This window comes from Choloepus didactylus, chromosome 14 (genome assembly GCF_015220235.1).
Source record: "Choloepus didactylus isolate mChoDid1 chromosome 14, mChoDid1.pri, whole genome shotgun sequence".
Classification (NCBI taxonomy): Eukaryota; Metazoa; Chordata; class Mammalia; order Pilosa; family Megalonychidae; genus Choloepus; species Choloepus didactylus.
In genome coordinates this window covers 31,829,592-31,849,712 of record NC_051320.1, presented here as the reverse complement: position 1 = coordinate 31,849,712, position 20,121 = coordinate 31,829,592, and the positions used below count along the sequence as shown (strand labels likewise).

Here is a 20,121-nt window from a genome sequence, read left to right as displayed (position 1 = left end):
TCTGTGGAACAAAGATGATGGAAGCTGGTAAGCCTGGGGATTTGATTATGATTCATCTACTTTTTGTTCCCATCCAATGGGTTTTACAGACTCTAAGTATAAAAATTGGGTTTGTTATGTCATGGAAAATAAAATAAAAGGCAGGAACACTCAGCAATTTCAAAAGATGAAATAAATATGGACAAAAAATAAATGGGTCAAACTGGTTTGACAGTACTTGGTGTGATGCTAATAAATAAAACAGAAATTTTAAAATGCACTTACCACCCAGTAGCATCTCCTGAAGTAGGCTGTCAATTTTAACCATCCCAAAAAGTTTAACAAACTGTATTTGTTCAATCATCTGCCAGGTGATGCTCTGCAGGGTGGGCAGAAGCAGAAGCAGCTCTCCAAATCTCCCCCGGGAGTCATACTGCCGGTCATTGATGTAGTCCTCCAAACCAATCTGAACTTGGAATCGCATGTTCTTAATTTTTACTGGGTCACTGAGCCCTTTTGCATCTAATAAAGAAATAAAATAGGCAATCCAGAAATGTATTACTCTAACCAGAGTGTGAGAACAAATATTCTAATATAAAAAGTAGTTTCATTTTCATTACAATTATTTCGTAAGGGAACTTTGAAAACAAACCTGGGTCAAAAAATACAATTGCCTTCAAACAAGCGTATTCATTGTCATCAATCTGAATTTCTTGAAATGGTCTGACTAGCTCATCTAGAATCCGATTGGCCACACGACTGATCTCTACTTCACAGCTGTTGCGGTGGATAACGTAGTTGTTTCCTGTGGGAATAAAAAGGAACCACCACCATCCCCCAAAAATTGTCAGATATTGTTTCAATTTTTGCAAACCAATGTCTAAAATGGCCTTCCCTTGAAGGTATAGTAACAGCACTTCCTCTCAGCAGTGTTAAGTTAGTTATGTTAGAAAAAACTTCGTAAGAACACTTAAAGGATCAATAACATTGATAATGTGATCACATGCATTTTAATAGCCTCAGCCACTGGTGATAACACTAAAGAACAGACTAACAACAAGCTAATAATTGACAAGGGTGAAACAAAATATAATGATTAGCTTTCCACTATGTCCGTCATGTATCACATCTATTAATCTTACTAGCATCTTACTCATTAATGGACATAATATGAAACCTAGAGAATCTTTCTTGCTTACAGAGGGTTAAAAACAGCATCCCTGTGATCTCTAGATGATGTAGGTGTAATATTTTTGAGACACAATTTTAATAAGACTAAATGAGGCTGATTTTGAAAAATTGGCATGTTTATTCTTATGAGTTGCCTCATTAAACAGTAAATTTCCTATTCCTGAGTTTGTTTAAACAGAGGTGGGATGACCACTTTATAGGGCTGAATTCAAGGGAATTCAGAAATTACATAAAGATCTGAACCACCCAACCCCTAAAGATCTTTTTAACTTAAGAAATCTCTGGTTAAAATATGATGGCTGTTTATGATAGCTACTAAAACAAGCTAAATCATTCTTTTCCAACTTTATAACAAAAGCAGAACATTCTAAATTCTTTCACTGAGGGCAAAGACAGTCTTCAGGGTAAAAAGACACACACAAGTATGCATAAAATGCAGCCTTGCTCTTTCTCATGAAAAGTTAGCTTACCTAATTACTCAGGGTAAAGCAATTCAGAACTATACCGTGAAACATTTTTTTCTAGGTATATTGTATTCAGATCTATAGTGAGAACAGTGTTGTAGGTGTTTACTAGAAATTCAGACATGTAAGAGAAGTATATAATAGAATTTAAGAGCATAGTCTCTGCAGGCACATTACATGGTATAAAATCTTGGCTCCATCCAAATAGCTTTGTGACCTTAGGAAAATTCTCTTTGCCTCCATTTCTTCACTCACAAAATGGGTTGAAAATAATAATACCTATACCTTAGGGTTATTGTGAGGGTTAAATAGATAGTGTGCATCTTACACAGCAAGTTCTCAGTAAATACTATTTTTACATTACTTCAAGTTCATTTATATTTGGAGGCAAAACAACTATCACAAAAAAATAGAATAAATAATCTAGGTATCATTTCACAAAGGCTGAAGGGAACTGACTAATAAACATTAGCAGGATCTTCAATTCTGTCACTAGGAAATCTAGCTTCATGAGGTGTGTAAGGTGGAGGAATTGGGGCAATTATTTAATGAATACAAAGGCTTTTCCTTTGTGACTTAACCCCTCCCCATTCCACCTGCCATCCTTTCTCTTGCCTTTGATACCACTCTTATTTAACTACCAGGATTTTTTAGACATTGCCAATAAAATCTATTTTTTTAACTTGGTATTATGTAGCATATCATGTACAAAGAGATCATAGCAAATCTTCTTGTATAAACAATATATTACAATTATAAGCAGATGCTAAGGGAGTGAAAAACAATGCAGAGACTCCATTAATCATAACATGGTCATACAAATCACTAATTCTTTGTTCTGATCTAATTTGAATATACTTCAATACTGTTTATTAAGCAATGTATCTTCTTTTATTTCTTAATCTTAATGCACCCTGATCATCTCAATGTACTCTGAACTGTCCTGCAATCAAGTCAAGGAAAAACAGGGCCCTAGTGAGGGCACAATCAATTAAATCTAATCTGTGAAGTGTGAGCACCATTTGACAGTGTCTGTAAATGCTTGGTACATACAGAAAAGATCCTGTGTATTACTGTAAAGATGAAATATGCATAATTTCTTCTAAAATAGAAAAAAAAACTTACCCAAAAGCAAAATATCTTTATACACCATGGATCGCTTGGTAGCTCCAAGCAATAAATGTTCCCCTGCATGAGCTCTCAACAGTGCCACCTTAACGAAAAATTCCAAGATTTTCAATTAATTATGAAATATAATGATTAAAAGATGGTACATTACAAGTCTGATTAACTTACAGTGTTCAGTATGTCTGGGATTATTTTTTTTGGTTTAGCAAAAAAATAATATGCATAAGTACTTGCAATTACAAAACCTTCTAGCTTTCTATCTTACCATGTCCAGAGAGTTTTACTTTTCTAACTTCAGAACTAGTAAGTCAACACAATGGCAGCAAAACAGCAGAACATTCAAGTGTTCTGAAGTCAAACAGACCAGCATCAAACAGATCACAGTTCAAATCCCAGCTTAGCCACTTACTAGCTGTTTAACCTTGGGTAAATTAACAAAGTATGTTCAAGATTTGTCGTTAATCTATGAAATGGAGGGAGTGATAAAAATTTCAAAGTGTGTTCATAAGGATCATATGAGAAGACATCTGTAGGACACATCTGCTGCACATAATAAACTGAATACACAATAGCAAAAACAGGACTTGTGATGTAGTAAAAAGAGAATGAACTTGCTTTCTCACAGAGACTGGGGACCTGACACTTTCTAGTTTGGCACCAAACCCTTGGCACCAAACTCTCAACTGAGTTTCATTCATACACTCAGTTTCCTACTGGATCTCACCACCAGGCTGTATTGAAAGTATTTAAAATTCAACACATTCCAGTGTCATGTTTCCCCTCATCATCCTAACAAATGGCACCATCGTCCAAAGCGTTTGTTCACTGCAAAAGCTCATCCTCCCTTTTTTCCATCTCTCTCATCGAATTCTACAGCAAATCCAGAGGCTGATTCTCCACAATATTTATCAAATCTGTCCCCATCTATCCATTTACATTGCTGCCCTGGGCTACCATGATACAAGCCTAATGGCGGGAATGTCTCCCTGCTTTCTTTCTAGTTTTTCTACCCTAAATCCTTCTAAACTGAGCTTCCAGGGTGCTATTTGTAAAACAGCAATCAGTTAGCATCAGCCCTCTGCTGAAAACTCTTCACTGGTGTCTTACTGTCCTTAGACTAAAACCCAAATTCCTTCACCTCAGCCTTAGGGGAGGATAGTGAGCAGAATGCTTTTCACCCCACCCCCCACCTCATCTTGACCTCATCTTGCCTCACTCCCTTGTTTATTTTTCTCCAGACACACTGTTCATTCCTCACAGTATTTGAACATGTTTTTCCTGCACCTGGAATGCTTGGCTTGTTTTGCCCCTTGTCATTCAAGTCCTGGTGAAAATCTTCTCTGATCCACAATTTAAAGTATCTCTTACTACCCTACTCCCAGTCTCTCCAACAACTCATTCTACTCCAATTTTTTATAGCATTATATAGAACTTATCCCCACCTATAGTTAACTTACTCATGTTTTGTGTATTTTTTTATTGTCTCACCCACATAGAATGTAAACTTTATGACGAATAGTGATGCAATCTGTATTTTTACTAAGGAATAGCCACGGTACCTAAAACTGAACAGTAGGCACATAATAAATACTTGTTTGATGAATTTACTGAATGAATTTAACTGATATAGGGATCAGTCTCTTGAACTGTAAAATGGAGATAATAGCACTTATGCCACAGAACTCCTGAGAGGATTAAATATAATAACATAATTTAAAATGCAACTGAAAGCTACTTTCCCTCAGTGCCTTACCTATAACGGACATTCACTAATTCGTGACTATAAATGTTATATAGTTAATATTAAAGTGTCACTTAGTAAATGAAAGCGATTTTTGACTAGTTACAGGATTTCAATGTCCCAATTTTTAAATTATTTTCTTCAAACATAAGTCAGCAACTTCTCAAGAAGGGTGATAATAAAAATATAAAACTGATAAATAATATAACTCTAGTTATATTGCTTGGGGTGAGACTAGTAGGTTTTAGCAATTTAGCATTATTCACTCTGGCATAACCTCCTGAGCCAAGCTATCTTTATGATATGTCAATAACTATGACTCATACCAGGAAGGCAGTTACAGAACATTTTAAAAATGGTTTCAGATTTCACAGTATTTTATTTCCCTCAGTCACCAGGTGAAATGCACTCTTTAAAATGTAACTGCTAACTTCCTATGCTCATTTATTTTGGTCATGCAAATATTTTTCCCTTCTTTGATTTTTTAGCAATCATGCACTACCCTTTGATTGTTTCTTTGTTTTTGTGTACGGATGATAAGCACAGGTAAGAAGGTGTAAAAATATACATTGAGTGCAACATATATCATAGTTTTTCAATGTGGGAGGAACTGGAAGTTTTCAACTTACCTTCATCTATAAAAAAAAGTATACACTTCTTAGTAAGAAGAGTGTTAAATGAATCTGACACTAATAATCTAATCTTCTTAAACTAATTAGGGCATTAAAGTGCCTAACTATTAATTAGAATGTCTTTATGCTCATATGATGAAGAAGAAAATACGTGTATGAGGAAAAGATCATTAAATCTGAATTCCGTTTCTTTTGCAGATTACAGAGCATATTCTGTAGGCTCTGTTGACAGGTGTATAATTTTTAATACAGTAAATACTAGAATAAAGCTGACAACATGAAAGAAAGTTTTTACATGTTAGTTTCATAAAATGCCCACAAAGATACCAACACATCCTGTATGGTTTCTAAGAGTGACTTGATATTTCTGAGGAATTTCATATAGTATTTCAGTAAACACCAAGAAACAATAGTGCAACATTTGCCTCCCAAACATTTTCTCTTCCAATAATTTGTCTCATAATGGCAATGACTTGCTGTCTGTCCTCCCTCACATAAGTTTTTCACCTCCAGGAGGGCAGAACAGTGCCTGTCTTGTTCAACTATTGTCCAACCAACAAGCTTGCCAGCCTCTAAAATAGAAGTCAAACAGTTATTTATGCCTCTTGATAGATCCAGAAAGTGACTAGACAGGGCAACCCAATCTTTTACTCTTAGAACAATTTAACCTTTGTCAAATATACCAAGTCTGCTACAAAAATAATTAACAGAACACAAAAACTTAGCAAAGTTGTTTAAACATATTCATAATTTCTTTAAATTATACCTGATCATCCAATGGTAACTCACAGAAGGCAGGGATATATTTAGCCCATTCCACCAAGACTAAGAGTTGCTGTTTCATAGATTCACAGACATCAGCAATACTTGCAATTTTCTTCACATTTATGTCAGTGCTTGCCCCAGGGCTTGAGACAGGGATCTAACATTAAGAAGAATGTTATATTAATTTATCATCATGCCCAAAATACCTCTTTTTCCTATTACTGTAATAAGTACACACCATTGAAGTAGGGACTATCATAGTATCTTGAAAACACTAAATATTTTTAAGGTAAGAAATAAAATAGCCGTCACTTTTCAAGTTAAGTCAAAAGTACTTCATGGATAGCACGATGCTCTGGGAACAGTATCTTACTTTACTGGCCAAATCTGTAATATAAGTTACTACAACTTCTACGGAGTTTCATTAATTCAAAAGGGCTACACAAAGAGATACAAAATATCCAAGTCAAATATGCTGTTTTTATTTTTAATTGAAAAAGAAAGGTATTTCCATTAAGGAAGACCATCTTTAATTTGTTGAAGTTGATGAAGAAAACGCTTCCAATGGATAAAGTTTACCAAACAGGTGAGAAAAATATTAGACAAGAAGTAGAACTATGTATGTTGCTGTCTTAAATTGAAGCTCATCGAAATAAAATTTAAAAACCAGCCATTGACTGAGCAATGTTGTGGAGCTTAACACATAATGGTAAATGTTTAAAACTGGAAATAACTCTGAAACGAATAAAAATATTAGTGGTGTTAAAATGTCTTTCGGTTGAGAAAAGCACTGTCTAAAAGGTCTTATAAATTTAGCTATGAACACGCGTGCATGTGTGTGTATTTACACGTGTATGTATATTCCCTCATAGCTCCCCTATAAGTCATTCTATAAATGTTTTATGGGACCATCAAGTAATGATGATGATAATGGTGATAACCTCATCATATTACCTTTGTGTTATCAAAAATGAAAGTAGTCACACTGACTCGTAGAGCTGATTAAGCTATTTCATAACATGCTTTATAATAGAAAAAATATCATTAACATTTCTAATAAGGGAAATGCTGAAATAACTTATCTTCAAGGATTCCTTATTTGATTCTTCAGTGATTTGTTTTTAGGTATATAATGAAAATCTTCTTTTAAAATTAGGATTGGAACTGACATTTTCATTCTAGAAATTCAAAATAATAAAGCTCTCTTTCTCCTGTGTTTTCTGAATTCTGGCTCTTTCCATAAATATCTCCTTCCAAAACAGGATGCCAAAGTGACTCCTTGAGTCCAGAAGTCATTTTCGATGAAGGAAGAGCAAATGACAGGTCTCCATCAAACTCTCCAAAGTTGTGCTAACTGATTTTTACAGGTTAAGTCAAAAAAATAAGACATTGCTCCCAGAGCATTGTGCTATGCTGTAGGTATTTTTTAATGAACCTTGTAAACAAACTTTTTTTTACAATATTAGACCAAAATGCATTTCCTTTTCCCAATTAAAAAAAAATATGGTCTTGTCCAAGAAACATCAAAATTAATTCAGCAGTCTTACTAATAATTTTAAAGTAACACTCTTGAAATTGTGTAGATGTAATTGATTTTATGAACGAGTACATTTGGAAGAACATAGCAGGTTTTAGCATTATGTCCAAATAAACATTTGACTCTATTAGCCAGCGTTGGATGCTAGAGAGCAAGTACCTGGCGAGACAGAGCTTCGGCCTGTGCCAGCGTGTTAATGGAAGGAATATTGCTGCCATCAAACGTGCTTCTTCTGGTGCTTATTCTATCGCGTTCATTTTGCACAGCTAGAGGAGTAAAACACAGCATGTTTTAATCATTTCTGTTCAGAATGTATGGCTTGAAGCAGAAACAAATAGTGAGAATTATAAGTTATCCCTCTGAAAGACCCTGGGTGGGGGAGAGTCTGATCAAAGATCTGTTTCATTCTGTACCCTTGGAAATGTAGGAAGAGTGAGGCTTGTCACTAGAGTTGATGATTTATTGCTGTTGAGGACTTCATGACGACACGCCTGTTAGAAACTGTGGGGTCAGCTAGTTCAGCCACGCTGTATTTTTAATAGGATGGTTTTCTTTTCTCAAAGTTAATAAAACCATAAGATAACTAGAGGAAAAGTATTGCCTTTGATTTTGACCGGGTCAAAGATAAGAGCATATTCACTGTCAGAAGATTTGAGTCATAGAAATTTGAAGCTTCCATTTTCTTTTTCCCTATAAAAGTCTAGCAGAAAATGGAAAGCAAATTGATTTCATTTAAGGTGATTTTAAGATTTCAATCTTATGATTTCTTATGAAACGCCATCCTCTGAACAGTTTACAAACACTAATGAAGCGGAAGTTGAAGCAGGTAGAGGTGTCTCCCGAGAAGATTGAAGTTTGAAAACCAGCATTTTTGAAAGATGAGAAATTTTTTTATTATATAAATGCTTAAGAGAACTAGTTCTACTTCCTTATTTCAGAAAGGAAAGATTGAATAATATATTTTCTAAAATCTCTTATTGAAAACTGTATTTTTACATATTAGGAAGAGTGGGCTGGGAGTATTAACTTGTATTCTTGTCATTTAAAAAATCAACCAAGTCCATTGTTGAGGCTGGATTTCAAAACTCAGAAGGTAAAATTTTCTTTCATTTCCTAAAGATAAAGAAAACAAGGCCTATGGCCCCTATGTTACTGAGGTTAATGTTCTGCCCTGCTCTACTGGAAAGATAGGGCACTAGACTACCAGAAAATTTTTTTCTGTATTTATTCTTTCATTAAAGAAATCCACCAATTTTGTATGCCAAAATATATTCACAGAAGTCCAAAACTTGCTATTTATTATTGACTCCAATAAGTAGCAAGAGAAAATACTAGACTTTTACCAGCAAAATCATTAATACTTTATATTAAAATCATATATACTGGTAGCTTACACTTCTTTTTACAAAAATTGTTATTGATTTTTCAGCCTAAACTGACTCATGTGGAAATGCAAATGTGGAGATAAAAAATTAAGATGTTAGCTTTTATGAATTTCATTTACATTATAAATCTTTAGAAAAATGCTAAAATATATTGTGAACATTTGTTATCTTTTTCACTGCTATTATTTCTGACATAAAACCATGTTTACATAGGTTTCCATTTAATTAATCCTGACACTATACTATGCTATAAATGAGAAAGGGATATCTATTTCGAAACCCAAACGTTACTTTCTAATCTATTTAGGAGAAATTAATGCACTATTCCTTGAACAGTTGAAGATATAATTTCACTGTTTTTGGAAATAATTTTAACTCATAAATTTCAAAACTCATAAAGGAAAAATAGGATGGGATTTGCCTGCACTTTTGCCAAGCTGGTACTGAAGTAGGGATGGACGAAATGATCATCAAAGTTTGTTATTAAGCCCTGCCAGATAAAGCCTTTATAATATTAAAAATAAGTCATTTTGAAATGAGAAAATGCTTTTAACTTACAATTTTTATTTTTACAGTTTTATGAAATGTATTTTTTGACCTTACTCTTTGGGACTAGCAACCTGAATAAAATTAATAATACTTTTGTCTCTTTAAAATATTGAGTGACAAAGGAAATAAAAGCTATGCTTAAAATGGGTTTCTTTGATAAATTTTGCTCTTCTGTAGTATAAATGATTTGATTTAATTTGATTTTCTTTTATAGTATGTTAAACAGTTTGTGAAAAACATCTCTTTTTATATGATAGGCATAGGTATGCGGCCAAACTGATAGGCATAAAATGTTGTAGCTGTTATTCCCTGCCAGGCATTCAGAATGCATTCAACACATTTGTTTCTAAATTAACCTTATTTAGAATGCAGAATAATATAAGCAGATTATTAATTTGTACAAACTGAAATTAGTGCACACTAAAAGAGAATACCCAATTTAGTGTCTCTGTGTCCCAAAATAATATACAAGATCTCAGAGAGGGGAGATTATTTTGTTTATTTTCTTAACTGATGAAATCCCAGCAGCTAGAACACTGTTTGGAAAGTAGCAGTGCTCAATAAGTATTTGTTGAATGAATGAATGGATGGATGAATGAATGAATGAAAAGTATATGCTCAGTTAATGTCTGTGAAATCAACAAAGACATTAAAATGTTCTTGAGAATGAAGAAATGTGAGCTTGAAAATACATTTATAATTTAGAACTTATTAACAGATATTTCCTTTTATTTTTTTTAACAAGACATTGAAATGTTATTTAGACAACAATTACGTTGTCAAGGATAACATAGTGGTATAGAGAATGGTCTCTGAAATCAGGCTCCCCCACTCACTAACTGGGTGGTATTCTTAAACTCAAGGAACCCTAGAATCCTCATTAATATAATGAGGAAAATTATATGATCCATATGAAAAGGTATTATGATTAAATAAGAATATATGTGCATGTCACTTCCTGTCAAGAATGTTAATTACCATTGTTATTATCATAATTACCTTCTTTTTTCATTCCTGCTCTAAAACATTTTCTTAATCGACAATATCTACATTGATTCCTTTTGTCCTTGTCAACAACACATTGACGACTGAACCTATAATACCAAGCAAAGATATATTAGTTTGCAAAAACCTATTTTTAATACAAACAAGCAAAAAAAGAAATACACTTTAGATAAATATGATAAAATTTGGCTCAATAGAAAGAATGCGTAAGAACAATTGACTGTTTCATTCTGTACCCTTGGAAATGTAGGAAGAGCGAGGCTTGTCACTAGAGTTGATGATTTATTGCTGTAGGATCTCATGATTAGCATGTACATGGAACGAAAAGTCCCCCCTCTAGTGCAGTATGTATAATAAAATAAAAATGAATATCTCATTTCTACCCAGTAAACATGATCATTTCTATCATGAGCAATTAAAGCCAAAGCAATTGTAGAAAACTTCCATGAAAATTTGAATTGTTCATTGCCAATTTGAATTGTTCATTGCCAAATGATTCTGGTGTGATAGAGAGTATAACAGAACTTCATTCCCTTGTACTTCCATGGGTTCCCCTTTTTAAAAATTCCCCCATTAATTTTAAATGAACCTCATATCCAAATGAAGTTTACCTCAAAAACCAAATTTTGCATCAAGAGGCAATTGATAACAGCAGTAAGAGAAGTCTCTACACAATGAAATACCAATTTATATCCTCTAAGATGGCTAAAATCAAAGACAAGAGCAAGCATATATGGGGAGAAATGGGAACCCAAATACATTGCTGGTTGGAACATAAAATGGTTCAGGTGCTTTGGAAGAAAATTTGGCAGTTTCTCAAAAAGTTAAACATAGAGTTATCACATGATCCAGTAATTCCACTCTTGAGTCTATACACAAGAGAAATGAAAATGTGTGTCCACATCAAAACTTGCACACAAATGTTCATACAGCATTATTCATAATAGCCAAGGAGTAGAAACAACCTAAATGTCCATCACTGATGAATGGATAACTAAAATGTATTACATCCATACAATGGAATATTTATTAGGAAAAAAAAAAAGGAAAAGAAATGATGTACTAAAACATTCTACAATATGGATGACTCTCAAAAACATTATGCTAAATGAAAGAAGCCAGACACAAAAGACCAAATATTGTATGATCTCATTTATATGAAATGTCCAGAATAAGCACATACATAAAACATAAAGTATATTAGTGGCTGCCTCATATTGGATGGGGGGCAGTTTGGGGATATGGGGAGTGATTGCTAAGGGGTACAGGGTTTCCTTAAGGGGTGATGAATATGTTCTAAATTGATTGTAGTGATAGTTGCACAACTATGAATATACTAAAAAACTGAATTGTCATAAAATTACCCATATGTTTTGATATATCCCTCATTATTTGTAATTGATTATTAATGGTGAAAATAAAGGAATATATTCTGTGACCTACAAAAGAGAATTTTTTCTAAAAACTATGGATAGCCCATTAAAATTGAATGAGAAATAAAGCTGACTATAAATCAATTAAGCTAGAAGAAAGTTATGCTTTCATGGTGAGGACAAAACATTGTTCATTTGGGAATGCAGACTCAGGAGAGCGAGCCACATCTCCAATAACCACAAGAGAACACATCCAATTATCATGAAATCCATTAAAAATTGAACAAATGTATATTAAGTACCTACTGTGTATAAGATCCTGGAGTAGGAATTAAACAGATAAATATTATCTGTCTCTTCATTCTAGGACCCTACAGTCTAATGGAATACACATACAAGTTTATAAATAGCCATATTAAAAAGCATAATGTGTGAATTAAAACATCAATTTAAAGTGATTTGGGAAGGAAGGCCCAATTTCGGTATGATGGAGCAGTTAAAGTGGAAACAGAATTTGTAAATCTAAAGAAATAAATACATTTGAGACCAGCAATATCTGAGCTTAGAAAAAATCTTTGTCACCAAACTTTTCATCGAATATAATAACATAAAACCTCTAAATAGAGGTTGCCTAATACCAAAATATGTGAAGAAGGCTAGGTTGGCAGGATTATACATTAAGGGAAAGTATATTTGTACACATTGTTGGAATATTTCTTAAACTTCCAAAAATTGCTGTGGGAACACTCCTTTCCCACTCTTCCCATACAGGAAGGATGGGAATCCTGAAAGCCCTTTATGCTGCCATTCTCTGGTTCTTAAAAGTTATCGATTTACTTATTTGAATCACCATGTTTCATAAATATGTATTTTACTTTTAACAGAATACAAAACTCAAAAAAGAGTGGTTTCTATATATTCTTCTGTACTTATTTTAGTTGTTTATTTTTCAGCAGCATATAACAGTCAATGTAATTATAGAGAAAATGCTTTTTATGAAGGAAATTGAACTATTTTTACCTCTATAGTTTTGGTGTACGTAAAGGATAGAACTGTCTAAATGCTCTTATTGTTTACCAAGGAGATTTTTCAAGTGGCTGATTTCTATTCTTTTTAAACCTACCTCAACTTCTCATGGAAAAATTACTAGAGAACACTAATTATATTTTTGTGGAGTATATATTAACTTTTTTTACACCCCCAGAAATCAAATGGCACCATGTTGTGAAAGAGTTAAATTCTTCCCAAATGTTTAACTTGTTCTTAAAACATATAATAAATAATCCTACCAAATACCTTTCATTGATAGCACAAATACAGGATTTTTCTTTTCTGTTCAGGAACTTTTCTAATAGCCCATATTTAACCTGAATGTAATATGTATTCAAGAACTGTCACACTGAAAAATCAAGGTGTAATATCTAAACCTAAATCCCAGTGCTCTGGGATATATTATGTTATGATAACTATTTAGAGTTGAGAGTGATGATATTATAAAACTAAATGAAGACAATGTAAGAAACTGACCATTCATCTTGGGATAGAATATATATTAAGTGAAATTGGGAACCCACTACTTAATAAATCAAGCCCTTGACTTGAGGCTTGCTTTTGTAAAATTTAGGATTGCAAAAGGAAGACTGAGTCCTCCTGTGATTAGGCCTGAGAGGCACCTCCAGGGAACCTCTTTTGTTGCTCAGATGTGGCCTTTCTCTCTCTAAGCCCAACTTGGCAAATAAATTCATTAACCTCCCCCCAACAAGGGACATGACTCCCAGGGGAACGAATCTCCCTGGTGACAGGGAACATGACTCCCAGGAATGAGACTGTCCCTGGCAGTGAGGGATTGAAAATGCCTACTTGACCAAAAGGGGAAAAAAACAAAGGCAATAAGCTGAGGCCACAGTGATTGAGAGATCCCAAATACAGTCGAGAGGCTATCCTAGAGGTTTCTCTTATGCACTCCAGCTAGACATCCCAAATGGCCACAGTATGTCATGCCCTTACCAAAAGTAGTCCCCAAATACCTAGGTCCCTACCTGAGATTCTATAAAAGATTCACTCACTAAATTTTATCTCTCAGAAATTTAAACCACCAGAGTGTTCCTATGCCAGACAAGTGCTAAAACCCAGAGGCAACAGCCTCTTTAAGATTACCAATCAGATGCAGTTTCCTTTCCCATACGGTTGACACCCCCTTTCAGTATGAACAAGTTAGGGTGCTCACTGCCTATATACCCCTGAAGATGGAGAAAGAGATTAAGTGAGAGGAAGGGGTAGCAACAAACAAGATAAGATTTAACAAAGGTCTACGAACACTGAAACTTTATATACGTATATATATATAGATGCTGGGGTGTTGGAACAGCTGGAAAGAGGTAAATGACATGGTGGAACTGTAACCTATAACATCCTTTGAAATTTGCACTATAGCTACTCACTGAATTGTGCTTTGAAAGTCTTCACCTTTCTATACATACCTATATTGCAAAATAAGGAAAGAACTGAAACTGTGGAACTATAACTAATAAAAATCTTTGAAATTATCTCTATAACTGCTTGTTGAGCTGTATATCAAAAGCTGACACCTTTCTGAATATATGTTATATTTTACAATGATGGAAATAGCTGAAGTTGTGGAACTGTGACCCATGACATTCTTTGCAATTTGCTTTCTAACTACTTGTTAAATTGTATTTTGAAAAGTTATCACTGTTACGTACATATGTTAAAGTTTACAATAAAAATATGCATCAACAAACTACCAAACAACCTACCATCTGCACTTTTGGAATTTTGTTTTAAAAGAGCTAGGATGTCATGATGCAAAAACAAAATCAAGTTGCAGAAAAATACATACGTTATGATACCATTTAAATGCAGATTAAAGAATGTTTAATGGTGTATACATATATGATTAAACAATAAAGAAATACAAGGATAGGATAAACCCATATTCCAGACAGCGGTTACCTGGGAGACAGGAAAAAGAGAAAGTGATAGGGTAAGTGTCCACAAGAGCTGGGTGGTAGGTAATGGAATTTTTTATATATCCTTTTATAAGATGAAAATATTTCCTAAAAAAGAATCACCTGGTGAACATACTGCAACTTACAGATTTTATTTATAGAGTCAAAGAAATATGAAAGCTCTGAATTTTCCTCCTTTACTTTTTGCCTGCCATTTTGAAACACCCCTAAAGATAAGTTTCCTAAAAGGAGTATTTGGAGTACCTGCAGGAATAAACGTGACTCTTGCGTATGCTGCGTCTGAAGAACCCCTTGCACCCATCGCAGCTCGATGCCCCGTAGTGCTTTCCTGTTGCTCTGTCCCCACATATAGCACATAGGCAGTTCACACCGTTGTCTGCAGTATTCATACTTGTTGTTTCTGGGGCAGAACTATCTGTTATAGAAAAAGTTTGTGTAGAATTATAATTAGTACTGAGTATTTCTTTATTAAATTTCCCTACTAATTATTCATAGGCTCTGAATACTCCATTCCTTGGCTTCTTGGATACCCCACTGATTGCTCCTGCCAGTCTCCCTTCCAATCTCCCTACTTATCTTTCTGAACATTAAACTTTGAGGTACCATGGGGCTCAGACCCCAACTATACCCTTTCACTAGGGAAGCTCATCTAGTCCTATGACTTTAAATACCATGTGCACCATGAAAACCCCTCAAATTTTATCTCCAGCCCTGACCTTTCCTGTGGGCGTCCATCTGAAATACCCAAATGCCTATTTAACAACTTCATCTTGAAATCTAATAGGAATCACAAATTAACATATCAAAAACAGAGCTCTGATTTTTCCCTAGAAGTTTTCCCTCCATCGGTTTTTCCCAAGTCAATCAATGTTACCAATCAGTACCTATTGTGGATAACCAGGAGTCTTTCTTGAATTCTCACCTTCATTCTTCACATCCAATCCTTTAGTAAGTCTACATTAAATATAAATAATTCATAATCTCTGCACCTTTTGCCACCCACCCACCCCATTTCCTATAGAACATAACCCAGCTTATTGTGATAGCTTCCTGTCTGATTTCCCTACCTCCACTCTTGCTCGTCTATTGTTTATCTATCCACATATATACTTGGACTAAATAAATATTTCTTAAATGAGTTAATATTGTTAACTACATCCTTAAAAATATGTTTACCTAAAAAGATACTGAATATATGATAAGGCAATAAATTATAAAGTTTAATTAATTTAATTATAAAATTGTATAATGGTATTAATATAATGTCATTATATTATAACAAGATAAAATTAAAAGTTGCCATGTTCATTTTCATTCTGACAATACATATACTCTACTTACTAATAGATATTTTCATATATAATTTGATAGAAGTTGAAAAAAACTTTAATGAGGATGTCCTTAAGGTTAATGGTACTATAGAATTTATATATATAAGTAAACATATAGAGACCTATGCATTTATATTTATATGCATAATAATATGATAGAATACAAATGCTAACGATTTTTCTTTTGATAACCTTAACAAAATAGTGTGTTAGAAACATGGAGATAAAGTGTTCAGGATTGATGGTATTCTGGGAGATTATATGTAAATTCAAAAAACAAATTCAACTACTATTGCTTCAAGATTAATGCCATACTTTACACATTAGCAACATTATTACAAACAAAAAAGTGTATCACTCATTAGACAACACTGTGGAAATAGCCAAAGTCAGTTATTTTACTAATTTGTTTATGGTAAATCTATCCTGTCTGTTTAGTAATTTATAGCCTTTTAAAAAACACATGGTTTATTGAGATACTCTATTAAATATCTCTAAACAAGTCTAAACTAAGAAATCAAAATAGTGACTTCCTAAGAGTTGCTCTACAAATTCATTTTAACTATTTGTGCTAAAATTTCAGAATTCAATTTCTAACAATTTTAAAAAATCTTTCCACTAATAAATTCTTCTGTTTATTGTAAATATAACAAGAATACCAGCCATACAAATTGTACATTATAGTAATATTAAGCTATCCTGAGTAAAACATGCATTCTTAGCTCTGAACTAAACACAAAGACACACATTTTCCCAAGTATACATGATTACTAGATATTAGGAGTTCTAACAATTAGAACTTATTTTGGACAAGATTTTTTTTACTTAAGCAGAAAATTCTGAACTCAAAGTCAACAGTAAACTGTGGTACATAAAGACATGAACGCTAAACAAATCACATCTTATTTAAAGTTAAAATGTTACAGTAGATAAATACCAAGAGCTTTGCATGGCTAAACATTAGCCTGTCAAGGGAGGTTATAATATAAACTTTTATTTCCCTTCATATTTGCATTCAAGCAAAGACTTGACAGTAATTTTAAATGCAGCTCCTCATCAGCAACAATTGAGAACAACTTGAATTGAAAGGAGAAGGCAATCAGTAAAACTCCCCGGTGTTCTGTGGAAACTGTTCCACATGCCACTTTAAATATCGCATAGAAAATATACTTTCACAGCCAAAATGCCAATATTACTTATTACTATGATTTACAGCAAATAAAGTAACTGCTGAAATTACTCTTTTTTTTTAAACCTCTCTAACTGGCTCGTGACAGAATTCTGCGGTTACTTTATGATACAGAACTAGGCTTTTTCTATTTCAAACATAAAATAGTAGTAGCATTATTAATTTAAACTTTGTGATGAGGTGCAAAAGCCAGATTTGTGGTCTTAAAAAGCAAGCTCTGAATCTTCTAGCAATAAAACACCGAGCTACCACCTCGGGAAGCTCAGTATTACTTCTCCCATTACTTTTCTTTACATCTAGAAGCAGATGAGAACTCACCATTTGAATTATACAGAATCTGCATCGTTTCAAACTCCAAAGTGGTGTAAGTTGGGTCCAAAACTTCACTGTAATTTGCCATTTCCATGTCCAGTATTGGTTCTGATACCCTCATCATTGACTTAGGGACACACATACAGTGTGTGGTGAGAAGTGTGTGGTGACTGTTTTGCTTTCAATCTTTGAGTGATAATCCAAAGTTAACTGTAACTGAATGACTTATGTGCTGCAGTGGGAGGAGCTCTGAAACTGTGAACTCCTTTAACAGGCCATATTCTGCTTATTTCTTTCTCTTTTATGGCATACGAAAGCAATTCCTTGTGATAATCTTGGAATGCTTCACGGTATCACCTTATCTTTAGTGCTTAGTGAACTAACATGATTTCCTAAATTGATTTCCAGTATACAATAAATGACATCATTGAGAGAAGGATTAAAAATAGAAAAGAAAATCTCTCCAGTTTTAAACTGCAATTACAATGTAATTTCCCTCATTTCAGGAGGTGAGACCACATACACATAATCTAAAACATGGGACTTTACTGTTGCAAATTTGCTAACGTCAAGAATGTAAGTTAATGAACACTTCAACACTTAACATAAGCACTTAATTCCAAGTTTTCTTACAGGTACAATAAAACTATGTTTTATGTTTGGTAAAGTAAATTTGTGCTTTGGAAGCTAAACTGGGCATAACCCCAAAGATACCTTTAACATATCCTCTTTATTAACCGTTTCCCTTGTGTGTTTGTGAACTTCCCAAGGGAAGTTCAGTTCCTAGTACATTGTAGGCATTCAATAAATAAGTGTTATATAAATAAGTTTTATTTCCCTTGACTCTGATACGTATTACACTCTAGGCATTAAACTGTAGCAAAACGATCTCTAACATGTTAATATACACATCCCCATCACCAACCTCCTAAAAACTAACATCCATATAGTGCACTATAAGTTTTATGCGTATATGTGACCATGTAGTTTGGGTAATATTTAAAAGACAGTACTCAATGAGTAAATTTTACATCTGATAATGTGTTCATTGATTTTTTCTTCCCAAGAAGTAATTCTCACATTTACATTTTCTATTCAATTTTCCACATTTGTTAAAGATTACATCAAAATACTGCTTCTTATTCAATTTCTTAATACAATAAACCTCATAAATATTTTATCTTAGATTAGAAAATTATTGTATTTTGCATCTGGGAAGGTTGGCCTATTAAAATGAATTAAAAATTACGCGAAGAACTGTGACAAAGACAGGAGAGAGTCATTTTAACAACCAGATTCACTAAATTAAGCTGATCATTGGAACAGTACTCTTGCCCACATATTCTTAATTGTGTGGTGCTATAAATAAGGTTGTACTCATAAATGTGGGGATAAGTTTTAGGGACTACTTTTCTTTTAATTAAGGCTAGCCATATTGTTTCAGTTTTTGGAGAAGTGGACAGCCGGTAAATCCTGTCCACTTTGAGCATAGGGTGCAACGTTTCTCACTGGTGGTAACATGACACAGACATGTTTCTTGTGGGAACCAAAGGGGTGAATTGTGTAAAACCCCAGTCTTTATCATGTATGTGGTAAATAACCAATACCAAGGGACAATCACTAGACCAAAAAAAAAAAAAAAAAAAAAAAAGTGGTAGAAAACCATTCATTAACAGAACTTTCAAACATTAAAGAAAATGTGAATATGCCATCGTTTTGTCATTTTTTTTTAACCACCTTCATCATCCCCAACAGGGTTCACTGTGTTATATAGTCCCTTGTTTCATACTCTAGCTTTCCTTCTAGTGATACACACGACCTTATCGTTCTACCTCATCCTTTGCCTATGGTTGAGATCACTCACTGTAAGATCAGGGCATTGCATTCTAAGGTAGAAAGGGCTATGGAAGCATCTCTGCAGAAATTGTCAAGAAGCCATTAGTACTTGATCAGAGCTGGCTTTCGGGATGAAACTTGTTTTCCATCCATGTTTAGATTGTAAGTTATTTTCTTCATTTAGTAAGAACTAAGAGAATTTCCAGAAGATAGAGCAGATCTGAACAGCAGGCATTTCTTCTCAAGTGGGTGGGTGTCTCTCCCTGATGCTATTCAGACATGGGAACACCCACTGAATTCAGCAAGCCTCAGGCTAGCCAAAGAGGGATTCTCTTTAGATATTTTCTCAAAAGGATTAACAAGTACAGTAAAAGCCCTGTTTTCTTGACTTTTAGGAATGGTAATTCACTGAAGGAATTAAGCAAATAAAATAATTAGAAAACAAAGAATCATAAACCAAAGTACATCCACACTTAATAGTTCATTTGACTTAAATATAAGTGCCAATGGTTTGTTGTAGAACCAAGCCCTTTTCTTTAAATAAGACGCAGTTGATTGGGAATCTGTATTAAATTTTTTGCATAAATCTCATGCATTCTCTTTGATTTCTAGTATGTTTTCTTTAAAGTGGAGAACAAAAGTCAAAAGCTTATTTGGAAAGTTCTCTGAATGAAGAAGCCTTCTAGAATTTTATGATTTTTCAAAATATTTTAA

The 20,121-nt window shown here is 33.7% G+C and overlaps 1 protein-coding gene across 5 annotated transcripts in view; it reads right to left on the bottom strand.

Moving 5' to 3' along the window:
- The window catches only part of HNF4G (hepatocyte nuclear factor 4 gamma), a 129,781-nt gene that overhangs the window by 6,762 nt on the left and 102,898 nt on the right, over nucleotides 1-20,121 (bottom strand). For 3 of the 5 annotated variants that reach the window (XM_037802808.1, XM_037802809.1, XM_037802810.1), the window contains exons 3-9: nucleotides 14,983-15,154; nucleotides 10,371-10,465; nucleotides 7,597-7,703; nucleotides 5,902-6,057; nucleotides 2,760-2,847; nucleotides 632-784; nucleotides 265-501 (exon numbers count right to left, since the gene is read on the bottom strand). In XM_037802808.1, coding sequence (XP_037658736.1) covers nucleotides 265-501; nucleotides 632-784; nucleotides 2,760-2,847; nucleotides 5,902-6,057; nucleotides 7,597-7,703; nucleotides 10,371-10,465; nucleotides 14,983-15,128 — 982 coding nt within the window. In that variant the 5' untranslated portion in view covers nucleotides 15,129-15,154. Of the gene's footprint in view, nucleotides 1-264; nucleotides 502-631; nucleotides 785-2,759; nucleotides 2,848-5,901; nucleotides 6,058-7,596; nucleotides 7,704-10,370; nucleotides 10,466-14,982; nucleotides 15,155-17,577; nucleotides 17,714-20,121 lie in introns of those variants that run through there. The other 2 variants (XM_037802806.1, XM_037802807.1) reach the window with 2 other exon arrangements.